The 25,684-nt window shown below is 41.7% G+C and overlaps 1 protein-coding gene and 1 non-coding gene across 2 annotated transcripts in view; both read right to left on the bottom strand.

Annotated features, from left to right (window-relative positions):
- The window catches only part of HSD17B12 (hydroxysteroid 17-beta dehydrogenase 12), a 147,289-nt gene that overhangs the window by 16,207 nt on the left and 105,398 nt on the right, over positions 1 to 25,684 (bottom strand). The window contains exons 5-7 of the mRNA XM_047775945.1: positions 23,354 to 23,418; positions 22,539 to 22,583; positions 4,279 to 4,313 (exon numbers count right to left, since the gene is read on the bottom strand). Of these exons, the coding sequence (XP_047631901.1) occupies positions 4,279 to 4,313; positions 22,539 to 22,583; positions 23,354 to 23,418 (145 nt within the window). The remainder of the gene's footprint in view (positions 1 to 4,278; positions 4,314 to 22,538; positions 22,584 to 23,353; positions 23,419 to 25,684) is intronic.
- On the bottom strand, positions 10,420 to 10,523 carry LOC125126560 (U6 spliceosomal RNA). The gene has a single exon (XR_007134671.1). It is a non-coding gene; the product is annotated as a U6 spliceosomal RNA (small nuclear RNA).

Consider the following 25,684-nt stretch of genomic DNA (forward strand, 5'->3'; position numbering starts at 1 on the left):
GCAGAAGACACCACAGCTGATAAGGAAGCACCTTTTTGTATAAAAATATTCTCTTCAATTACTAGCCCTCCCACAAGCCAAACACTAAACACACCCGACCCTACACAATTCGGTATCTTCCTATAGGTACGCTCCCTAGAATTTCCTCAGTCCTGTTGACATTCCCAATTAGAAAACTCTCCTTAATGATCACTTGGATAAAAGAATTACCACGCCTTTTTCCTTCCATACACGCGCCACTATTCTATCAGCCTCCTCTGTAGTGTCCTTGTGCACAGCGCTTATTAAAATACCGCTGTCGTAGGGGAAGTGATAGGTCTTCCATTAAACAAGTCACTGATTTCTGTCTTCCCGGGGAATCCTCATCACCACCCCACACTGCAGGTGTGGAGAACAAGAAGGGGAGGCATAAATATTGCTGGGAAGCATGGGAACATAGGATCAGTCCTAATGTGGAGAGCTACCTGGCTACAGAGTGTGACTACAGACCAGAAAGATTGTGCAAAAAAAAAAAAGCAAGAATAAAAACAAAGACTACATCCCAAGTCTCTTGTCAGGGAGTATATAAGTGTGCTCTTGGAGGGTCATTACTTTCTTTCTTAAGCTTAAATCTAACACGGAAACTGGTACAGATGGTTCTCTTAACAGATTCTCAAGAAGGACTTGAGAAAGGCATCAAAACATTTTTTTCTATGTCGAAAAGAATCCTGGATCATGGGGGTCAGGTACATAATTAGAACCAGCAATCTCTACACATTATCCAAATATTGCTTTGTTGAAGAAAGTTTGCAAACATTTTCCCACAGGAAAGGGAACTGCCTGTCCTAAAACACCATAACATGTCATAATTCCACCTTAAGCAATACAGTATGAAAGAGGCTATTTTTAGCTTTTCCATGGTTGTTATGGCAACCACCTTCTGGCTCCAGCTGTACACAATGTTTATAATTCCAGGGAAGTGGAAAGAGCAAGTTTCCTCTATAATGTAATTATGCACTCTCTACTTCTATGGCAATAACACCTTAGTTTGATTACAGAGACTTGTTTAGTGATAGTTAGTTGGCCGTAGGGTATCATTCTAGAGGGTCTGGAAAATCGCATACATCAGAGGTAGAATCAGTGAAAGGGAAAAAAACAACAGCAACAGCAAAGGACCTTTATAAAGAACTCTGCTGTTCCTCAATGGAGATACGAAACCTATGGTAACCAACCATAGAAATATGCCACTTGGGGATGGGCTAAAGGGCAGGCTATAATCAAATCACTTATAATGGGCTAGATCATCTGTGATCTTGGGAGTTTTTCTTTCCTCTTGGGCACACAGCTAACATTTCTGGCCTCCCTTGCAGTTAGCTGTCGCCTGTGTCTGAGTTCTGGACAATGGAACGACGGCAGAAGTCAGGTATGTCACTCACAGGCCTGGCCCGTGAAAATTCCCATAAAACCATCCTTCCTCTCTCTTCCTCCACCTGCTTGGCTGGATGCAGAGGATTCTAGAAAGGACTGCAAAGCCTGAGGGAAGAGTGGACCCCCGCCCCGGACGGAAGGAATCTGAGATCCCTGAATGACTGCGTAGAGCAGAACCCGGACCCCGGACCCACACTGGATTGGGATGTGAGGGAAAAATCGACCTGTAGGGTGTGAAGCCACTGAGGGTCTGGGGGGTCTGTTACAGTCAGCCCACCCTGACTAATGCAACTAGTAACTCCTTTAATTCTGGCAGACATAGCTGGTCCTTCTCCTATCCAAAAGTGCCCATTCATAAAACCCACTTACACTTCTTACTAGTTCTTAGCACCCCTCTGACATCAGTTTCAATCCATAGTCTCTGATGGCTTTCCACCAGATCATTTTGCAGACTCAGTGTAAAGTCAATTTGATTTCTTTTCTTTCTTTCCTTTCTTTTTTTAGGTCCGCACCCAAGGCATTTGGAGGTTCCCAGGCTAGGGGGTGGAATCACAGCTATAGCTGCCAACCTACACCACAGCCGCAGCAATGCCAGATCCGAACCACATCTGCGACCTACGCCACAGCTCACAGCAACGCTAGATCCTTAACTCACTGAGTGGGGTCAGGAATTGAACCCGAGTCCTCATGGATACTAGTCGGGTTTGCTAACCACTGAGCCATGACGGGAACTCCCAATTTGATTTCTTAAAGGCAAGGATCCAATTCATCTTCTGATGAATTATTCAGTGAACGCCTGTTAAATGGATGGATCCTTGCATTCTTTGTCTTTACCTAATGCTCCAGCTATAACTGTGATAAGAGCCGCTAGGTCTACAGAGAGAGGGGTGAGCACCTAATGTTGGTATCATTTACTAACTAATTATATAATTTCTAATAATATAACTTCTTTGGGTCTTTTTATGTCAAATGATGGGGCTTGGTTTCAATTAATTCAAACTACTGAAATTCTACAACTCTTCAAATCTAATACTTCATGGTCTGCAAAATGATTTAATAACCAATACCTCTCTTGATATGGCTTTTACCAACACATTTAAAAATTCCTTTGTGGTATATAAGTGTTTCTTTTTTAATGGGTGGAACTTACTATCCTGAATTAATACCGTGTCACTTACAGATATCAAAACTAGAATTAAGTTAATGGCCCAAATTGCATCCTTTTTGAGTCTGCCCTAATTCTCTGTAATCTTCCAGGGTTCTGGTCTGGTTTGACCACTGTCACTTCCATATCTGATCATCAGGGGCACATTCCCACTGGTTGTGCCAGTGGCATGTGGAAGTTCCTGTAACACAGCAGTGACCCAAACTACTGCCGTGACAATGCCAGATCCTTAACCCACTGCGCTGTAAGGGAACTTCATAAAGGGAATTAAAGCAAATAAAATAAAGCGACTAAAATATACAAAAACCACATATAAAGTGCAGTTACAAAGAGACTTGCTAAGAAGTAGATGCCAAACAAAATGGATTCTTTTTTTTTTTTTTTTTGGTCTTTTCAGGGCCGCACCCACGGCATATGGAGGTTCCCAGGCTAGAGGTCGAACCAGAGCTGCACCTGCTGGCCTACACCACAGCTCACGGCAATGCTAGATCCTTAACCCACTGAGTGAGGCCAGGGATCGATCCTTCCTCTGCAAAATAGCAACCTCATGGGTCCCTCGTCGGATTCGTTTCCACTGCACCACGACGGGAACTCCACAAAATGGATTCGTAACCTCAGTTTCCTCATCTGTGCTATGGCGGGAGGCTATCAGAATTAAATCAGCAAACTCATACTGAGTCCTCAGTCCAACCCCTGCACATAATATGTACTCAATAAACATGGCTTGTAATTCCTGCCTGAAGCTGGTCATGGAGGTTTCTTCACAGAAGCAGGGTCCTCGGGAAAGTGGGTGAAGAAAACTTTTGTGAATCAAATCGTATTCTTGAACTGTGATGTCTGCAGTTTAAATAAACTATGTATTTAACTTGTAACAAAAAAAAAAAAAGAGAGAGAGAGAGAGGCAGGGTCCTTGGGTCTTCCCTTAGCAAACCTGATTCCTTTGGCTCCCTTCCAAACTCAAAGCTATTTTGCAGAGGAAGGATGACTATGAAGCCCTAAATTTAGCAAATGACTGAGCAAGCCCAGCTCTGTGCAGCAGGTTCTCTTTGACAGTCTAGCCCTCACCCAGGCCTCTCCAAGGGAGAACCAGAGCTTCATTTCCTTCTTACACGTACTTCCATTTCAAAAGTAAGGACGTGCAACCCCTTTATCAATAAAGATGAAGATACCTTGTGTATCCCAGTGGAACCCAATTCAAACTGGAACACAGATAGGGCGGGGCGGGAGTGGTTTGACATCTTATAATCATTTTACAACACACCTAAGTTCCTTGCACATCTGTTCTCCAAGTAAGAACAGAACAACCAGAGGATGGGGGTCTCGCTTCATGAAACTCCACTGATTGGGCTCTGAGAGCCTAGGACTTTAAGAAGGCATTCCAGGGAATATCCCGGGAACTCTGTCCGCCCCCTCAGAAGAGCAGGCAATTGAGTTAGTGATGGTGACTCAGGCAGACTTTTTAATCCTGATCTAAAGGAACCACCACAACCCTGGAGAGGGAAATAAAAAGGGAATCGAGTGGAAAAGGCCTCCACCACCAGATGACTCACGCTGCACCCTGTGACTCGCCTGGCACATTACTCTGTCGCTAAGACACGGAGGAGAGGTTCATTAGTCACTTTAATGAATTTTTCAAAGAAAGGATTCTCCCTATAAATAATCATGAGCTTGTCACTCTAGTGCTTGTGTGTGAGCTTATGACTCACCTTTCTACCATGCCAGGCAGTACCAACCGTGTCATCTGCAAAAGAGAAAAACAAAACATCCGTGATGACTGAGGATGCAGGCGAGAGAGAGAGTAGAGAGAAGTCACCCACACAAACAAGGAGAGAATCCCGAAACCGCTCGCCACTTCGGCAGACAGTCGTTGACTTCACATACCCTCTACAATTTGGCTGTGGCCAGCACACATAAAAAGGAATCATGAAATTACTGGCAATAACACTGGAAACACCTGCAGCGAACTTGGCTGAAATTAGTCCTGCCTGAAACGTAATACTGGCACCGAAATCTTCAAAGAATTAAGGATTTATGGTGAAATCCATGTCTCCCAAAATGCATTCTCAGAAAAGGACATATGTTATCAACAAGAAATACCCTGCCTACAGAGCTTACTTAAGCTTTCTAATCTCAAGGGCTCAAATAATCTTTTCCTATCAAAAAAGCCTTTAGAAGAATGCCATCAAGTGACAGGCTGGCAAAGACCAAGTCTATCTCCACACTTATTTCTCGGGTTGCTCCAGCTAGCTGAGAGTAAAACTCATTCTTTGAGAAAGCTGAAGAAACCTGTGATCTCAAGTGGCCAACAACAACAACAAAAAATGACACCTGCATTTTTAAAGGACTTCATAATCGTTGGCTAAACATGTATACTCTGACGAGAGAAACCACTTCTAAACTCTAAGATATTAACTAAGAAAAGTTAAGACATCCACAAATCAAAGTCACATCACAGTTAAGTACTGAGGTTGGTACGTGAACTCTGGACTCCCACATCTCAACAATTCTCTGAGAAATAAATGCCATTTTGTTACAGAAAATTTTGTGTGTACCCCAAGCATAGCAACGTTAAGCCTTCTATCTTGAATGATACCGTGTCTTAATTAAAATAGCATTGTATTGATTAAATTGTCATTCTGATGAGCATTTCTTCCTAGAAATATTTCAGAGAAAGAAAACACATCCGGGAGTGCCCATCATGGCTCAGTGGTAACGAATCCATGAGGACGCAGGCTCCATTCCTGGCCTCGCTCAGTAGGTTAAGATCTGTTGTTGGCATGAGCTATGGTGTACCTTGCAGATGCGGCTCTGATCCTGCTGCGTTACTGTGGCTGTGGTGTAGGCCAGCAGCTACAGCTCTGATTCAGCCCCTAGCTTGGAAATTTCCATATGCCATGGATGTGGCCCTAAAAAAGACAAAAGAAAGAAGGAAGGAAGGAAAGAAAGAAAGAAAGGACAAAGGAAGGAAGGAAACACATCCACACTTTACCCAAACACAGAATCTGCTCTGCGGTACTTCCAACCCAGATAACCATTGCATACACTCTTCCAGGAAAAACAAGATTTCAAACTGACTCTGCATCGTAAAATATAGACTAACACACCTCCCACTTTGAAACAGACCACGTGGTGTCTTCAAAGCCTAGAGGAATCATTTCCACAGAAGTATCCAGATTTGGCTCAATCTTCTGGCCCAGATGAAAAAGGAGCGACTATTAGAAAAGTTCAGCCTGAAGCCTCCATAGTTCCCTCCTTTTTACATATAATCTACACTTTTCATGTTAAACTCTTCTTCATAGAACAGTTGGGCACAGAGTGCCACGTGCCCCCCGACATTCACCCTTTCTTTAATATAACAATTGACTTCTCACTTGGATGTATGTCCTTGTTCCTATCCTTGCTGCCTTCCATAAAAAAACTACATCCTGCATTATTCTCTCATAGTGCATGTGGCCCCATGAATATGTTCTACCTAATAAGATGTGAATACATGTAATGTATGTAACTTCTTGGTCATGCCATTAAAGCAGAAAAAAAAAAAAAAATACATGTCCTTCTCTTTGCTTGTTCCTCCTCTTGATGGTTAGATGTGATGGAAAGAGTTAGTCACCCTAGACCCCAAGGTGAAAGCCATGTGCTGTTGGTAGCAGAGCAATGAGATAAAAAGAGACAGAAATTGGCATAACACTGTAAGTCAACTATAATTTAAAAAAAAAAAAAAAAAAAAAGAGCTTCCATTGTGGCTCAGCAGGTTAAGAACCCAACTAGTATCCATGAGGATGTGGGTTCGATCCCTGGCCTCTTTCAGTGGGTTAAGGATGCAGCGCTGCTGTGGCTGTGGCGTAGGCCAGCAGCTGCAGCTCCAATTTGACCCCTAGCCTGAGACCTTACATATGCTGCGGGTTTGGCCCTAAAAAGAAAAAAGAAAAAGAAAAAAAAAAAGCTTTATGGAGGGATAATGTACATACCATAAACCTCATCCATTTTAAGTGTACAACTGTATGGTTTTTAGTAAATTTATAGAATTGTGTGACCACTACAATCTAATTTTAGAACAATTCTTTTACCCGAAGAAGCTCCTAACTGAGGTATTTTAAAATATTGCTGGAACTATCCAGAAACTTCTGTGGGGTGAGTTGAACTAGATAACCTCTAAATGTGTCACTGTGTTTGGCTCTAAATTGCAAAGGGCCCAGCATGCTTAGGGGAGGCCTAGATACTTAGCGGTGCTGCATCCTGAAAGCATAGTGCATGCTGGCAATAAGGAACACTAATTTCCTTTCAGGGGCTTGCTCTGTGGTGTGCTCTGTGCTAGGTCCATTATCTTATTTGAGATGCAGAATATAATAAGCTGTGCTATAGATACTTTCTTTATTTAGTACAGAAGGACTCTGCAGAGGAAGATAAGGAACAAACTCAAGGCCACACCATCAGTAAGTGAAAGAGCCAGAATTAGCACTATAGCCTGACTCCATACCACATGGCCTTAAACGTTCAGTAGCTATGTACGTGTTGAGCAATGATTATACTCCCATAAAAAAGACAAATCTTAGAAAACATGCGGGCAAATTTGAAGAGTTATTTAATCTGAGATGAGGTGACTGTTGAAAGAATAAATTTTGAAATCAGCCTTTTCTCTGCCTTGGTTCTATACAATTTGGTCTAAGGCCAAGCGGGTGCATTCTGACTTGAGTCAAACAGACACAGAACAGTGAAGAAACAGGGTCGTGTTTTAACAAACTAAAATATTGAAGCCATTTGGGCTGTCAGCAGAATTTCTGATTTGGTTTGCTGTGGGGATTGTTTCTCTTCTAAGTCTTAAAATGTTAACCTTGGTTGGTCTTTAGCAACCTGAATGGTCAAATATGTTGACTAGAATACTGGCTGCCGTGACAGAGATCTCGTAATGGCTTAAACAAAATAGAAATTTCTTTCTCTGTCAGATAAAAAGCCAGGTAGGTAATCAAGATTTGGTATAGTAGCTCCACAATCATTAGGGATCCTGCCTCTTTTTTTTTTTTTTTTTTGCTTTTTAGGGCCCCGCCCATGGCATATGGTGGTTTCCGGCTAGGGGTCAAATCATTGCTACAGCTGCCAGCCTACACCACAGCCACAGCAACTCAGGATCTGAGATGCGTCTGTGACCTACACCAAAGCTCACGGCAATGCCGGATCCTTAATCCACTGATGGAGGCCAAGGATCAAACCCGCAACCTTGTGGTTCCTAGTCGGATTTGTTTCTGCTGTGCCACAACAGGAACTCCAGGGATCCTGCCTCTTTTTTTAAAAATTTATTTATTTATTTATCTTTTTAGGGTTGCACCTGTGGCATAGGGAAGTCCCCAGGATTGAACTCACATACTTATGGTTACTAGTTGGATTCATAACCTGCTGAACCACAATGGGAACTCTCGTAAAGCTATTTTTTAAGAGAACACTTCAATAATCTTTGGATCAGAATAAACTGGAATCACAAAATATATCTGATGTAACTTTATCAAACACAGGAAACAAAAGAGCTCTCAGAATGCTCTCTGCATATCAACTCATGGCCTGGAGTGACTTTAAGCAATAGAGGCATTCTTCCCTACCCAGCAGAGGGCACGTCATGCACATGAGCTAGGGCTGGGCAATGGAGACTCACGATCGAGCAGGAGAACAGATATTTGAATAAATTAATCATTACAAGACAATGCCATGAGTAGTACAATAGCAGGAAGGTCAGAGGGCACTAAGGCTTGGGAGAGGGTCTAGTTATGTGTGGGGAATCCAGGTAGAGTTTCACAGATTACATTTCAGATAAGTTTTGAAAGCATAAGTAAGTGTTGACTAGGCAGAAAAAACCATTCTACAAAGGAACAGAATACATAACGCAAACGGCTGCAAGAAGTTACAATGTACGCTAGAAAACTGGTGCATTTTTTAAAACTTTCTGTGGGATGGGTGAAGTATACAAAGAAGTAAATATATTGGCATCCTCTTATACATGGCACATAACCTGCATATCAGACTGCATCACGGACAGCTGCCCATGCTGGTTCAAACAGAAGTACATCAGGCATAGTAACTGTTATGGAGGATTTTCTTTGTAAGGATAGATGATATGCATTCTGCTGTATCTGAAAACATTTTTTATTTAGTACATTTCATCAGGGGACCACAATGCACAGCTACTGTATAATAAAGAGGTCCCCAAGCATTTTGTGAAGAGAATCTTTTATGTAGTTCCCCAAAGTTCTGAGATCACCAGGAATAGGATGAGGAAGGAGAAGACTAGTAATAAAAATGTCCTCACCCAGAGGTAGGTGTGCATGTGTGTGTGTGTGTGTGTGTGTGTGTGTGTGTATACACATGTGCGCGCAGATGCACATTTGCAAGAAAGAAAGAGACTTGTTAACTGCAAAGTAGCTAGTGGAGTAGCCACTGACTTTTAGCTTTATTACAAGAAAGGAGAGGAAGAGGGGTAGGACTTGTAGGCATTGATCTAGAGAACAACCAGGAAAGTCTACAAGGTCCGCTGATGGATTCCTTTATTCTGACCAGGGTATCTCAGTACACATATAAGTGTTTAATAAGTGGTCCTGCAGAGTTTTAAAGTTCAATTTAGGTTTTTTTTCCCAAGACATAAATTTACACATTCAGATATAGTCCAATAAGAAATATCACTTTAAGCTTGGATATTAAGGAAATACAAATGTACACATTGGGAGCTATTTTTTCCTTACATTGTGTGCATGTCATATATTAAATGTCTCCTTTCTGAAACAGCAAAAATTATCCAGAAAATGATCTGAGACCCCCCATAAGATACAATCTTACTTACAAAATTATATCATCGGCATGCTAAACAATAAATCGGTCTTGATGCTTAGACACCTTTGAAATCTATTATTTTTTCTTCTCAGTTTTGTTGAGATATAATTGACATATAAGTTTTCTTGGGACACATCTTACTTCAGGATGCGCCTTTATATAATATTCACAACTGCCAAAAAGTTTGGTAAGCATTTACCAGACTCTGTAAGCCCTGACAAACTGACTTTATATTTGTTTTTGTTCAATAACACGCCAAAAAAGTCAAGACATCGGCAATAAACAAATAAAGTTTAAACGCAAAATAATGTAACTCAGAGCATCTCCTGGCTTTTTCTGTTGAATGAGACCAGAGACCAGTGATGAGCAAGCCCCTATCTTTGACAGATATAATGGAGTTTGAATGAATTAACAGAAGCTCTCCCGCCTTACACTATATGTGGCTACAAGTGTCACCTACTTTTCTTTTTTATCTTTTTTTTTAAATTAAAGTATAGTTGATTTACAATGCTCATTCAATTTCTGTTGTACAGCAAAGTGACCCAATCACACACAGTTCCCTGTGCTGTACAGTAGGGCCTATTGCCCATCCATTTCAAATATAAGAGTTTGAATCCCCAAACCTCAAACTCCCTATCCATCGCCCACCCTCCTCCCTCTCCACTGGGAACCACAAGTCTGCTCTCCTTGGCCATGATCTGTTTCTGTTTTGTAGTTAGGATCACAACGTTTTATAAGTTTAAAGTACACAATATAATGATTTGATATATGTAGATACTGTGAAATGATTACCACAATCAGTTTAGTTAATATCAAAAATATGGAATGCTTAGGAGTTCCTGCTATGATGCAGTGGGTTAATGATCCTGCTTATTTCTCTGGAGACACCAGTTTGATCCCAGCCTGGGGTTTGATTCCAACCTGGCGCATTGGGTTAAGGAACCCGCTTTGCTGCAGCTGTGATGTAGGTTGCAGCTCCAGCTCAGATTTGATCCCTGGCCCATGAACTTCCATATGCTGTCAGTGTCCACCCCCCAAATATGGAATGCTTCACAAATTGGCATGTCATCCTTGCACAGAGACTATGCTAATCTCTGTATATTCCAATTTCTAAAATATGTGCTGCTGAAAAGAGCATTAAAACATATTCTTCTGTGTGTGTGTGTGTCTTTTTAGGGCCGCACCCACGGCATATGGAGTTTCCCAGGCTAGGTCAAATTGGACCTAGAGCCACCAGCCTACATCACAGCCACAGCAATCGGGATCGGGGTCTTGTCTGTGGCCTACACCACAGCTCATGACAACACCGGATCTTGAACCCACAAGCGAGGCCAAGGATCAAAACCTCATCCTCATGGATACCAGTCTGGTTTGTTACTGCTGAGCCAACAAGGGGAACTCCTAAAACTCGAGTTTGAACTCCAAAAACTCAAGTTTGAACTCCAAAAACTTGAGTTTTAATAATTTAACACAAGGAAGAGGTAATATTTTCAATGCCTGCCTATTAAAGGGCCAGAAAAACTCTTTGGAGTGCTCAATGACCAAATGATTCACCAGCAGACAGAAATCCACTCATGAAAAAGTTAAATTCTTTTGTATTATTCATCAGCTTCTCCTTTTAAATTCTGACTCTAAATTATTTCTCCTCATAAAATCAAATATCTTCTTATATCTGTCAAATATAACAACACTGAAAAAGCCTAAGAAGAGTTAACCTGAAATCTGCAGGCTTTTATAAAATCAAGTAATGCTTTTTACCTGTACTTATCTTTCCTTCTAATCAGATTTGATATCATAATAAATTCAATTTCAAGCCTTCTTTGTTTGGGTATGTGTATACAAATAATTCTTAATATTCTGCATATAAGTAGGAAGGCTTCACTAATATGTTAATATTGAATTAAATTCTCTTTAACATCAAGTTTTACATAGGCTATTTAAACTAAGCTATTAGTAGTCTCATTTTTTTTATATGCATCGATTGGTATCTTGATATCTGGTTATTTATACCATATACCAAGTGTTTCTGTGAAATCGCACTATCTATCCTAACTCCATTTCACAGCTCACAAGCTGTTTCTGGAGTTAACTCACTATGCTAATTTTAGGCCATCTGCAGGTGATAATTGCTATACCAGGAAATTTTTTGTTCCTCTTAAGATATTGCTAAAATAAGATTACCAGAACTCGTGTAAGTTCCGTGGTTAAGAATAGTAGAAACATAGTAGGAAACATGATTTCTGCACTTGTTTTCTTCTATGTTGAAACTGTTTCCAAAAGTATATAGCAAACAACTTAAATGTCTTTCCTAAAAGGTAGATAAAAGTCCTGTACTAGCACCTCTACAACAATAGAAGCTTTAAATCTTTGCAGAAAAAAAACGTTTCCTATTTATAGATATATATTTTTAGTGAATTTCATCAATCCTTACCATAAAAAAGACCCAGAAGCCTAAAGTCAAAGGGAGAAAAGTCAATAGATGTTATATTACACCTAGATATTACACTTTGTATGCAAGCTGCCCACAGAACATACACATATACAAAGATGCATGAGTCTTCACCAATGATAGTTCAGTTTCAAACTTCTCTTGAGGGAGTTCTCATTGTGGCTCAGTGGGTTAAGAACCTAACTACGGGAGTTCCCGTCGTGGCGCAGTGGTTAACGAATCCGACTAGGAACCATGAGGTTGCGGGTTCGGTCCCTGCCCTTGCTCAGTGGGTTAAGGATCCGGCGTTGCCGTGAGCTGTGGTGTAGGTTGCAGACGCGGCTCGGATCCCGCGTTGCTGTGGCTCTGGCGTAGGCCGGGGGCTACAGCTCCGATTCAACCCCTAGCCTGGGAACCTCCATATGCCGTGGGAGCGGCCCAAGAAATAGCAACAACAACAACAACAACAACAACAACAACAAAAGAACCTAACTAGTATCCATGAGGATTCCGGTTCGACCCCCGGCCTCAATCAGGGGGTTAAGGATCTGGCGTTGCCGCACACTGCGGTGTAGGTTCCAGATATGGCTTGGATCTGGTGTTGCAGTGGCTGTGGCTTAGGCTGGCAGCTGAAGCTCCAATTCATCCCCTGGCCTGGGAACTTCCATATGCCACAGGTGCAGCCCTAAAAAAGAAAAAACAAAAAAGAATTCCTCTTGGGGACACCACATATTCTATTTCAAGAGTGAAATATTTACTGGCATTTATTGCCACAACTATGAATAGTCCGGCTGAGAAATAAAATGAATACGAAGCTGAATTAGTTCATATAAAATCAAAATCTGTATTATTAGATCATTCGGTTGAGATATCTAACTCAAAAATGCCTTGGCTGGCCTAGAAAATCCTTGAAAATGTTATATTAAGCTGTAACCATTTTAGTATTCTGAAATAATTTTATTTTTGGCAACTGCATTGCTTTCACAATTAGAAAAGCCTCCACAATTAATGTCATTTCTTAAAGAAATTAACGTGAATTTCTTTTTCTTTTTACTCCTCTGGCATCAGTAATCAAGAGTTGGAAAAAGGAACCGCATCTTATACTCAAAAGCCAGTCTAAGTTTCCCACTTTTTGGTTTGGTATGAAAACTGATAACACAAGCAAATTATACAAATTATGAAAATTATTTTACAAGCAAGTAATTTTTTCTTTCTTTTTCTTTTTTTTTTTTTTTGTCTTTTTGCCATTTCTTGGGCCACTCCCAAGAAATATGGAGGTTCCCAGGCTAGGGGTCCAATCGGAGCTGTAGCCACTGGCCTATGCCAGAGCCACAGCAATGCGGAATCCGAGCTGCGTCTGCGACCTATGCCATAGCTCATGGCAACGCCGGATCCTTAACCCACCAAGCAAGGCCAGGGATTGAACCCGCAACCTCCTAGTCGGATTCGCTAACCACTGAGCCATGACGGGAACTCCAGGAAGTAATTTCTTTTTACAAGCAAATTATTTTTGTATCATGTAACTTCTGGCATTTGGTCATTTTTGGAGAGAACTGTATAAATATAAAACACTATGGCATAACGCTCAAAAGACACAATCAAAAAATCAATTAAAATTCAAGATACTTTCGTAAAATAAGAAAATAAATCTTGCCACCTGTATCACCATTACATATAAGTAGGAAATAAAGTGTAACAACTTGCCCTAGAATCTGAGCAAAGCCTCGAGAATCCAGGCTATTCCTACAAATAATTAGGACACCACAAATAGCCACTTGGTCCACTTCTGCCTTGCTTTCTACTCCAGAGAAGGCTGCTCCGAGTAAACAGGATCTGAATTCAAGCAACTGAAAAAATGAACCCGCACAAAATTAGAAGGAAATAGATGCAAATGCCTTAAGCACATTTTCCATTGGAATCATTAACAATAACTTTAAAAATCACAGTATAATAGCAAAAAGAATTGCATGAAGTAGCAACGATGTTACACAATGCCTGTTTTGGAAAAATTAGGTAGTAACTCCACTGGAAGTCGTACTAGAATGACACAGCACACATTTCCTTTGACAAACTGTATAATTTGAGCTCTGTGGTACTGAGAATACAACTTAATGAGAAATTCTTAGAATCTCACCTGGATGGCTAACAGAATATTTACTGCACAGGGGGTGAAAAGCTTAATTAGCTAAAGTTTTTAGAGTGCTTTGAGATCTCTGAGTATTATACGGTTTTCCTCTGTACTAACGTTCAGGTCTTTGTGGAAGTTATGAGCCCTCCTGGCCATTTCCTCCCTCCCGCATTGAACGACACCTGAAATTTCACCCCCACACCATAAAAAACAAAGCCTTTCCTCTTGTCATAAATGCTGGCTTGATTTTGTTAAAATAAGTTAACAAAAAGAAAAGAACGTTCCAGAACAGAGAACTGGATGCCAATTAACAATGAAACTGAAGCCATCATTTATAAACTCTAAACAAAAATGAAAATAAAAAGAACGCAAATACAATCACACAGTTTCCAAGTTTAGCATTCTATAATATGCTTTGTGTTTCCAATGCTCACATTTTCCCCAAATAAGCTGACTTCTCCAAAAGTGACAGTTTGGGGCAGGAAAAAATAATTGCTAAAGTTCTCAAAGAGACTTTTACATCTTCATCCATTTATAAAGCATTTTTCCTAAAAACTAGTTGGAAAGAATCTTAGAACCAATCTCCAACTACTCCCTCGTTTCTTAAAGATGCACACTCTGGAAAGAGTGGTCATCAAATAGTTTGGCAAACCCATCATTTTATAGCTGTGCCTGAAACAGCCTATTACCGCGAGACCCTAAGGGCTAAAATGTGCCCCCACATTGGGAAATTTTTAAGAGCTTAATAATAGCTGCTTTCAAAGGAATTCAAAGGCTCTAGATATTAACCTGGAATGTCTTGATCCTGAAAAGCCCTGGGAGGGGCAGTAGGGAGGGCCATACTCTTCTGCCTACAATTTATCAATTTCCTAATATTGTTTTGTTTTTAGGGCCATACCTGTGGCATATGGAGGTTCCCAGGCTAGGGCTCTAAGCGGCTGGCCTACACCACAGCCACAGCAACGCCAGATCTGAACCACCTCTGTAACCTACACCACACAGCTCATGGCAATGCCGGATCCTTAACCCACTGAGCGAGGCCAGGGATCAAAACTGCATCCTCGTGGAAGCTAGTCAAATTCGTTTCTGCTGAGCCGTGACAGGAACTCCCCTAATATTGTTAATCTGAATGCTTGGGGCAGAGTGGGGGGATAAATTCTTAGCATAATCCCTAAATTAAATACAACTAGACTGCTGAACAGATTCTTCTGATGGATTTCCAGATTAATAGAGGGCTCCCCCTGCTGGCACTATGTCACATGCCAGAGGCAAATCCATGTAAAAAAAAAAAAACCAAAAAGGAAACAAATGCTTCTCCTGTGCCTTTTCATCCATCTGTCCATCCATCCATACATTTGTTATCTACTTCATAGGCAGAGTAGAGCATTATGGCCAAGTGGCATAGAATGAATACATAGTGGTATTATAAGGAAAGAAACTGGCTTCTCAAAAGCCTGCAGAGGCCTCATACTCCAAGGGATTTGATTGATTTAGTCAAAGCCATTCTAATCCTTCCGCTCCACCAAGAAAGCATTTATTCAGTTTGAGTTGACTGAATACTTGGAGTCACTGAACGGGGAACATGAACTCAAATGCCTAAAAGGGCCACCAGGTAGGTGACGTTAATATAAATGAGTGTCATAAGTCAGACAATAGGGGCCAGTGGGGACTGTGGTAACCTAGAGTGTGCAGGCCTAGCTATTGAGCATGCTCAGCTGTTACTCAGCTTGAATCACTTGTTGCTGTGCAGGAGTTCGGGCCTATGTTACCCTGTTTTCAGATTTTTCCCAAGAGAAGCTAAGGTGTGAAATGTCCCATTTTGAAAACACTGCTGGAACTGCAACCAAAATATGCTGCAGGGCACATCCATCCCAGACTCTTGGTTTGCACCCTCTGACCTAGAACTCACCTTCTGCCCATTCTACTTCTGGCAGGTCCAAAGTTTAGGAAGTTCTTTCAACTTACTTCAGTGCAAATATCAATAACTGACCTCAGGCCAGCCCTCCAGGGCCACACACAGTAAGTGTGATCCTTATTTCTAAAGGACTGGAATTTTCTGTTTTTTTTAAATTCATTTATGCATTCAAAAAGCATTTGTTGCATACCTGCCATAGGTGAGGACTGGGGCTAGGAAATGGCAGAGGACAAAAAGGACATGGTCCCAGCCCTTGCAGGGCTTGGAACCTGTAGCAAGACAGTAACTTAAAAATGAAAGGAAGACACGCAGCGTGTGATGAAACTGCTTGGCTGAGACACTTAGTCTGGTCGGGAAGCCTCCCAGCCCCTCCCCACCAACTGTGTAACCCTTTAGCTGGGAACTAAAGGGTGAGTAGACTTTGTAAAGTGGGGGATGCAGGAGCTTTCCGAGGAGAGGGAAAGCTCAGGGGGACAGTAGCTTCAGGAGACTGAGCACAGGGGCAGAGAGACTCGAAGCGGGAGGGAGAGGCAAGTGGGGCCCATTCAGTGGGGTCATTCCTGCAGGTCACACTAAAGACTCTGGATGTGAGGGAAAGAAGTCACAGAGGGATTTAACAGGCGCATGATAAGACTTGAAATGAAATAACACTCCGGCTGGAGCACGGACACTGGACTGGAGGAAGACCAGCTGGATGAAAAAGGCTGGCGGGGCTATTCTAATGCATCCCCCTGAGACATCTATGGGCTTGGAATCTGGAAGGAATCACTGGGAATAAAATGAAGCGAGTTGATCTACAAAACACTTAGGAGGTAGAACTGACTGGCATTGATTAGGATGTGTGTGTGTGTGTGTGTGTGTGTGTGTGTGTGTGACGTCATGCTCCCCTTCTCCATGCTAAACATCACTAGTTGTTTCAACCACTCCTAGTAGGACATGGTTTCAAATCTCCACTTTGGCTCAGATAATCTGATGAAAGAAGAACTACATTCTGATCCCCTGCTTATCTCCTCCTCCCTATCCCCAAACAAAACAAACAAAACTCAGCAATACTTCGCTATCAGTGGAAATTGTTAATAAATTTTACCTTGGGTCACATCTCCACCAACCTCCTTCTCTGCTGTCAGAAAGATCATAAATAAGGTTGGGATATCCCCTCCATTTGTCAGAAAGATAGTCTGGGAACTTCCTAAGGGATCCAGGTGCGGGCAGGGCCACTCCCTATTGTCCTCTGTATTTGCTACTGGGCGCTTCAGGGCCCAGTGCCTTCAGAAGGGATGGTTTTCTCACCCTTAGGTTAGCTGTGGGCAGTGCAGATAATATTGTTTAGGCCATGTTCGTCTGAAAAGGAGTGAAAGAATCTGGGGTGTCTTGAGTCCTAAGACTGTTATTAAAGGAATCAAAGAACAGCCAGGTGTAAAGAAGGAAGCCAACTCCGAATTTGGCAGATGTTAAAACAAGTGACCTTGAAGCGGTAACAAACTGCAGTTGATTGAATGCAAAGAAGATCAGATCTGTTTCAGAACTTGTCTTTGGACAAGTGGCACTCAGTGCCGATTTGGAACTGGACTTGTACTGACCTGCCTCTGGAGTTGTGGCACGTTTTCCACCTCCCGTGATTTCTCTAAGAAAAACCATGAGCAATGCAACAATTTCCATCTCAGGACTCTGAGACGGAAACCCCTCCAGGCACAAAAACCCGGAACTACTGTAGCAGAGCTGGAGGTTTAATTACCTGTAAACTCCACCATGTCTGGTCTGAAGGTCATTGTTCTTCAGGAAAAATAAGCCTTCTTAGATTTTAGTCACAGAACATCTGAAGTCACAAGGAAAAAAAAAAAAAAAAAAAAAAAGAAGAAGCCCTGGCTAGGAGGAGGAGGACTTTTCTTTCCCTGAAGGTTTTGAGAGCAAAATTGGCCGCAGGCTTCTCTGTACCCCTTGGGTTATCTCAACTAACCTGGTAAAGGGAAAGTCCAGTTGAGCAAGTCACTGAAAGAGAAGATAGGAATACTCCCAAATTATTGCGTAAGGTGAAAATTGAAATAATCAGATGGAACTGGAGGGATAAAGGCCTGGGGAAGCAAAAGTGAACTTGAAGATTAAACATCAGGGGTCGAGAGTCACAACTATTCTTGTTAATATTTCTTCCCTGATATCCTGGGGACCCCTCACCGCCACCACATCTGGTGTGATGACCTTTAATTCCTTCGGTTGGGATACTTCCCTTTTATTATTCCTCTACCGGACTGGGGGACTTACATGATTTTTATCATCTGACCTACTGATACAGGACAGGAACATGTAGATCAAGCACTAATCCTGGACCTGAAGGAATGACAAGCTAGGTCATTCAACGCTCATGGTGCAGCACAGGGCTTACAACTAGATGCTGGGCCTTGTGCACCCAGTGTCTGCAAATGAGGGGCACAAACCCAAGCTCGCAAGAGCAGGCTGATTTCTCCAGTTTTTCCTGGCATGCTTCTCAGTCAGTCACTCCCTATCATGTAGTTTGGTGAGAAGTTCAAACTTGGACCTATAATGAAATTGAGAAGAGGTGGTTTTCTTTTCCATAGAAGCCTTTTTCAATACATTTATTAAGGTTTTAGGCTGTAGACATCCACACCCTGGGTCCCCTGATGTCCAGCCACCATAAAATCTTGTAGGATGCTGGAGCCAGACCAATTTCCATCTTTTTTTTTTTTTGTCTTTTGTCTTTTGTCCTTTCAGGGCTGCGCCAGCGGCACATGGAAGTTCCCAGGTTAGGGATGTAATCGGAGCTGTTGCTGCCGGCCTGCGCCACAGCCACAGCAATGCCAGATCGGAGCCTTGTCTGCAACCTACACCACAGAGCATGGCAATGCCAGATCCTTAACCCACTGAGCGAGGCCAGGGACCGAACCCGCGACCTCATGGTTCCTAGCCGGATTCGTTTCCGCTGCACCATGACGGGAACTCCTTCATCTTCTTTGAAGTTACCCCAGGGCTCCAAACGGCCACTGCAATGGAAAATGTTGCCTTGGCCTGTGACATAACAGTCAACCGAAGGACAATAGGCACAATTCATCAAAATATACTATAGGGCAAATCACAGCAGCACAAAAGAACACTAAACCCGGGAGCGTCAGACACAGAATTCCATCAAGGTGAATGCCCTCTTCTCAGCACAAACAAGATCAACACATCTACCATAAAACACACATCGCCAGGCCACTCTGCCGCAAGAACTGCCTTTCTACGAGCTACTCCAGGTCACACCCTACTTCTGCCTTCAGGCTCTCTGCCCTCTTGAGCACAGCACTCAGGGAGCCGCACCATCATGGCCTAACTACTTTTCTGGCCTTCTCGTCGGTCACTGCACACCAGGCCCCGCCTGCTGTCAGAGCCAAACCGTGTCTATCCCTGCACGGTCACCAGTCACCTGTGCTACAAAGATGATAACAACACAGCTCCAGCCTTCAGGACAGCGAAGACTAAAAGGCTGTCCTCCAGACATTATGAATTCCATGACAAATAAATCAAGAGTTCTGTACTGTTTTTCCCTAAAAGGGCATGTCACAAAGGGACAAGAAAAAGGCATACCCACACTAAAGATAAATTAGAGGATGATTATGTGGTTTAATGAAGAAGCGTTTTCAATAGCACACAAACTCCCTTAGTACTTTGTGAATGGGATGTGACTCGCAAAGAGAGGTTTACGTACCAACACTTTAAGCATATACCCGGCTCTTCTGCGGGTGATACTTTCCATCTGTAGGGCTCACAAGAGGATAGGGTTTGATGGTGAGTAAATTGGCACTGATCTCTACTAACTCATTTCGTGGGAGAGAGTATCTGTGTACACAGGAAAAAAAAGAAAGTAGGAGAGGAAGAATGAAGAGGTGGGAGAAGCACTTTATAACTTGTCAAGATACTAGGACGGGTGCCCCTTATTATTTCATTGTCATTTCGTAAAAGCTGAAAGGTACTCCGTGGTGCTGTGGGGTTGCCGCTGCTTCACCCACTGTACTACTCATCTTTCAGCAGGACCAGAAGGCGCTTGCCACCAGCACATCCTGGTCTGGGCTCAGATGCCGCCTGGAGGGTGCCGTGGGTGACCGTGGAGCATAGCAAGTTGACCAGCTCTCAACAGATCAAGGTCAGGACCTTGGCCTTTCATCATTACTATTCTGTAGACTCCCAGCCCCAAATGCAGCCCAACATGAGGAGACCTGGGTGTTACACTATAAGGGTATACAAACACAAAAGTACTGACAAGCAGGAGGTGACAGGAGAAAACAAAGATGCATCTAGAGTAAAAGCTTTACACAGTTTACCTGACAGAGGAATTAAAATTATCAGGACACTAGTTGGGAGCACGCACGAACAATTCTAAAAAAGGCAATTTAAATACTTGAACATATTTCTCATTAACTCCTCACAATATATTAGGAAACACATGTACACCATACAACACTCCTTATTTTTTCACACTCCTTATTTTTAAGAATGTGGCCAAATGTATTGGACAAGATTATCACACCAACCGTACACACGTGTCATTTCAAAAGGCAAAACCACAAAACAAGCAAATTAGAGACTAGAAGGGATATTAATTGTGATCAAAAACCTTTGCCTGCTAAAAAACAGTCATAGCTGCACAAATTTACTAAGAATCGTTATCACCTCTGAGTTTCACAAAGTAACAGTAACATTTTTTAGAGCCCCGTTCTGATCTGGGCCCTCTTCTAAGAGGTTTGCACACATTACCGTGTTTATTTCCTAAAACAACTCTGTGAGGTAAAGAGAATGATCATCCTCAATTTACAGGTAAAACACTGAAGCAGAGGGTAAGTACTTTGCTCAAGATCACATGATTAGTAAAGGATGGAGTTATTTAATTAACTTGAAACTTCATACAGATTATTGGAGAAGGATTACATTTACATAAGGATGCCAAAGAAAATACCTTTAAAACTATACAGATAACCATGTTTTAAAAGCAACAATTTTCTGGATGTGGGTCTTGCTCTGAATCTACTCACAAATCCACCTGTTTGTAGTTTGTCTCACTTACATGGACACTTAACTTGAGAAAAAATATTGCTTAATAGCAACAGTGAGGAGTTCCCGTCTTGGCTCAGTGGTTAACAAATCCAACTAGGAACCATGAGGTTTTGGGTTCGATCCCTGGCCTTGCTCAGTGGGTTAAGGATCCGGCGTTGCCGTGAGCTGTGGTGTGGGTCGCAGACGCGGCTCGGATCCTGCGTTGCTGTGGCTCTGGTGTAGGCTGGCAGCTACAGCTCTGATTCGACCCCTACCTAGCCTGGGAACCTCCATATGCCACGAGAGCGGCCCAAGAAATGGCAAAAAGACAAAAATAAATAAATAAATAAATAATAACAACAATAAAAAAGAGAGTGACTATTTGTTTTATAAAATTATTTGTCATACTACAGTCTGATTCATTGGAGTTCCTTTAAGTAACAAGCTGCCAAATGTTATGATGCATCAATGACAGAGAGTTCTTTTTGAAGAGCTGGTTTACCTGAATCAACCATATTGCTAAAATCATAGAGACTGAATTAACTACATGCTTTAAAAGCAGTATCTACATTACCCAGGAAGAAGCACAGCCATATAGGAAAAATTGAACAAGGCGTACGATTTTAGGGTCCTTGAACTTGAAATCCACCTTTGTAAGGCTTATGATTCCTCGCGACATGAAAACACAAGAAGAACCTTCCCTTAAACACTCACAATAGAGAAAAAGCTAAATAAATACTACGCCACAAAGTGAAAATTAATAATATACATTCTTTTTCCCATACTGTATTCCATTATGTTCTATCCCAAGAGATTGGACATAATTCCCTGTGCTATACAGTAGGATGTCATGGCCTATCCACTCTAAATGCAATAATTTGCATCTGCCAACCTGAAACTCCCCATCCATCCCACTTCCTCCCACCTCCCCCTCGGCAACAACAAGTCTGTTCTCTGTGTCTGTGACCAAATGTGTGTGTTCAAATTTAAAGCATCCAGCATTAGGTATGGAAATTCTGCCTGAGGCAATATTTTCTGCTGGTCTGGTGTGTATAATCAAGGTATAATACCTCATTGTGGTTACTGTTAAAATAGAAGGGAAATGGTGCTCAGTTGCTCATACTTGCCAACTGTCCTTCCTTTTAGCACATATTAGCCGTGGTATCCTTTGTCGGCATATACAAGTGACAGGGCTAGAATGCACGCATAACAACTGGAAACAAGAGTAGTTTTTATGTGCGGGCTCATAAAAATCATCCTCATTACTCTTTGGTACCACACTCCCCACATAAAGCTTTCCCACCACATTTAGCTCATCAATGCACATGGACCACAGAGGATATGGAATGGATGAATTACATACAGGGGAGGGCTTTGTGAAAAAGCAACCGTCAGCCCAAGTGAGTGTGTAAAGTCCCAGGGTGTGCGTACAGGAGGCATTTAATAAATGTTCAGTTGTTAAAAAGTAAAATTGTACAGACACCTGTCTGGTATTTAATGCTTTCTACTTCCTGAAGACATAAGGAAATAGCCGCATTCATCTGAAATACATACTTCTATCAAAACAAGAGCTGACTGAAGTGAATACACCAATTAGTTCAGTGTTTTTAAACAGAAAGAACCCCCAAAAGATGGCATTATTTATAAAGAAGCTGCTTACCTTACAAACAGAAAGAGCATTGACCGTTATCAGTTTCTTGATGGTCTGCAACAGAAGGATTAATGATTTTATATAGATTTGATCGTGGAAGTAACTGTATTAGATATACACATATAAGTGATCCAGAGATGCATTGAAAGTTTTCCAAGTAGAGACCTTGGAAGAGGACACGAGTTGGGGTAAAGAGGCAGACTTTATTTTACTCTGTGTTATATAGTGCCTTTCCACCAAATGCAGCAATTCATGCTAACGTACCAAATCCAAGCAGAAGGATCAGGGTGTGAATCTGGGCAGTTAGTTGATGGACTCTAGTGCCCACAATCTGAACACTGCACACTACACCATTTTGCCTCGCCCATACCTGCATGTATTCTTTATTTTTTTATTTTTTCATTTTTTCTTTTTAGGGCCACACTCACGGCATATGGGAGTTCCCAGGCTAGGGGTCGACTCAGAGCTACAGCTGCCAGCCTGTGCCACAGCCACAGCAACGCCAGATCTGAGCCACATCTGCGACCTACACCACAGCTGCCAGCAATGCCAGATACCCAACCCGCTGAGCAAAGCCAGGGATCGAACCCACATCCTCATGGATACTAGTCGGATTTGTTTCCACTGTACCATAATGGGAGCTCCTGTAATTTTTTTTGTTTTTTGGGGGTTTTTTGGCTATGTCTGTAGCATGGAGGAGTTCCCAGGCCAGGGATCAAACCCACACCACAGCAATGACAATGCCAGATCCTTAGCCGGCTGAGCCACCAGGGAACTCCTGTAAGCATCCTTTTTGTCACCATAATTTACAAGGAAAGACTTACATTGTCCAAGTCAGGAATGTCCAAAAAGTATTCTGGATATTCGTATGACATTCCCACATTGTTCACTGAAATAAAACAAGATCATGAGCTGGCTAGCATGCACATTTTATAGATTTATTGAAATACAGAGATTAAAGATAGGAAGACTAAGATGAAACAATTACATAAAATGCTGTTTATGCCTTGAGTGAACTTTCTATCCAAAATCTACCAGGAATTCATGGACAGTTCAGAAGTTTCTTCCTTCCTTAAGCCTTCCTCTACCTACTACCCAACCCCAGGCAATAGGACTTTTTATTTGCCTCTCAATTTCTACAGCCCCACGTGTGTATTCTGCCTCTGCAATACAATTGGTAGACATCGCTTAACCCTAGATCTTTAATTTCCACAGTGTAGTAGAAAAAGCAGGTAGTGCTATATATAGTGTGGGAGACCGGAAACTTGAGTTCTGCTTATAACTGTTTCAGAAAACAAGACTTGGGATTAAGGCACACAGGATTCGCATCTCCGTTTCCTCATCTTTAAGATGAGCTCATTTGACCAGTCAACAAGAATTTGCCATACACTCACGTGCAAGACACATCAGAAAAAAAAAAAGAAAACCAGAAAGAAAAAAGGCAGTTTCTGGCATCATGGAGCAAACTAACCAGTGGGAAGAGAAAGGCACTAAACAGAAAGGATTAAGCAATTATTTCACCATCAAGGACAGAGGCCAGGGAAGCCTGTCCCCATCCTCATCTGGGACGTGAGGGAAAGCTTCTCTGTGGAGGCCAAGAGAGTGGACCTACTATCTCCAGTGATTCATCTGGCCCTACTAGACCATAAGCCCTGAAAGTCAAGGTCATGTCTTAAGTCTTCTTTGTTATCCTCTCTCCACAATAATTTAACCTCAGTTTGGGGCTATAAGACAATCGAGAAGCCATGAATAATTTATATGTAATTAGTCACATGATTAATGCCCAGATATCCTACAGTTTTCCCTAGCCCTGGAAAGACAAAGATAAACCCAGAATAAGGAATATTTGTAAGCATCAAACAAGAATAAACTATCTTGGAATGTTATTTTATTTACTCATTTATTTTTAATGAATGAGCCTCAGTGGGGTTTTTTTGTTTTTCAGGATTTTTTTTTTTTTTTTTGGCCCCAGTGTGCAGTGGTTTGATATGGGATCTCAGTTCCCAGACCAAGCCTGAACCTGGGCCACAGCAGTGAAAGCACCAAGTCCTAATCACTAGACCACCAGGGAACTCCCATCTCAGAATTTACTGTAACTGTTAATGAATTGGATCACCTATCTACATTTAATCATAATGACATCCCTATTAGGTATTTCCTATTATTATCTTTCTTTTATATATTAGAAAATTGAAGTTCACAGCAGTGAAACAAACGACCTGCCCAAGCGTACCGAGCAAAGTAAGGCTGGGATTCCAGCTCAGGAAATTTGACTTGAGAGACTAGGCTCTTCTTAACCACTATTTTAAAGCCATCTTATGTCAACATTCAGTATTCAGTTCAGGGAAAAATGTCAGAAATCCATGGATAATAAACAGAAATCTGATAGCAACATTTAATAAAACTGTAAAGTATTAGAAAAGAAAGGTTTCAGTAGCAAAAAGATAATGAAATTCTGATCAGTCTGCTCAAGCTTATAAAGAGCTGTTCCAGATAAACCTGATAGTAGTAACAGTAACTTTTTCAATAGACGAACACAATTAGTAGTTCAAAGGAACTCAAGAAGGCTTCTATATTTAGCAGTAAGCCAGTCACTTGAGGCTGTGAGTCTCAAGATTTTACTGGCACAATTCGGTCAGGATGGCTTGAACAAGTTCATTGAAACCCGTCTGAAAAGCTGGAAGCAAAGGACAGGGGCAAAGCAAATGGTATTTAATTAGGATTCATGCCCATCTGAACAGGGACGGTGTCTAAACAAAAAAAAAATGATAGCAGGTTGGAATCCATTTTTATTTTATTCAAAAGGTTCTCCACGCACTAGAGCTTCTAGGAATCACTTCTATAAAAGATCTGTTACCAACTAAGCCGAAACTAGCGGAAGGTGAGGGTTTATGTTCTTCTGACTTTGCCTTAACCATCTTCAGTTACAAAGAATGAACGTTATAGTGTTACTAAGTAGTAACAACCAAAACATGTTACCCTTAAACATCTCTTAAAATACACGTACACAAAATATTCTTTACAAAGGCAGTTTGAGATTACAAAATCCTCAAGGAAAGGTTTTACCAAATTATGATATTCTTCAAGATCTAAGAAAATTGTGTCTCGGAGTTCCCGTTGTGGTGCAGCGGAAATGAATCTAACTAGGAACCATT

This window comes from Phacochoerus africanus, chromosome 4 (genome assembly GCF_016906955.1).
Source record: "Phacochoerus africanus isolate WHEZ1 chromosome 4, ROS_Pafr_v1, whole genome shotgun sequence".
NCBI classification, from domain to species: Eukaryota; Metazoa; Chordata; class Mammalia; order Artiodactyla; family Suidae; genus Phacochoerus; species Phacochoerus africanus.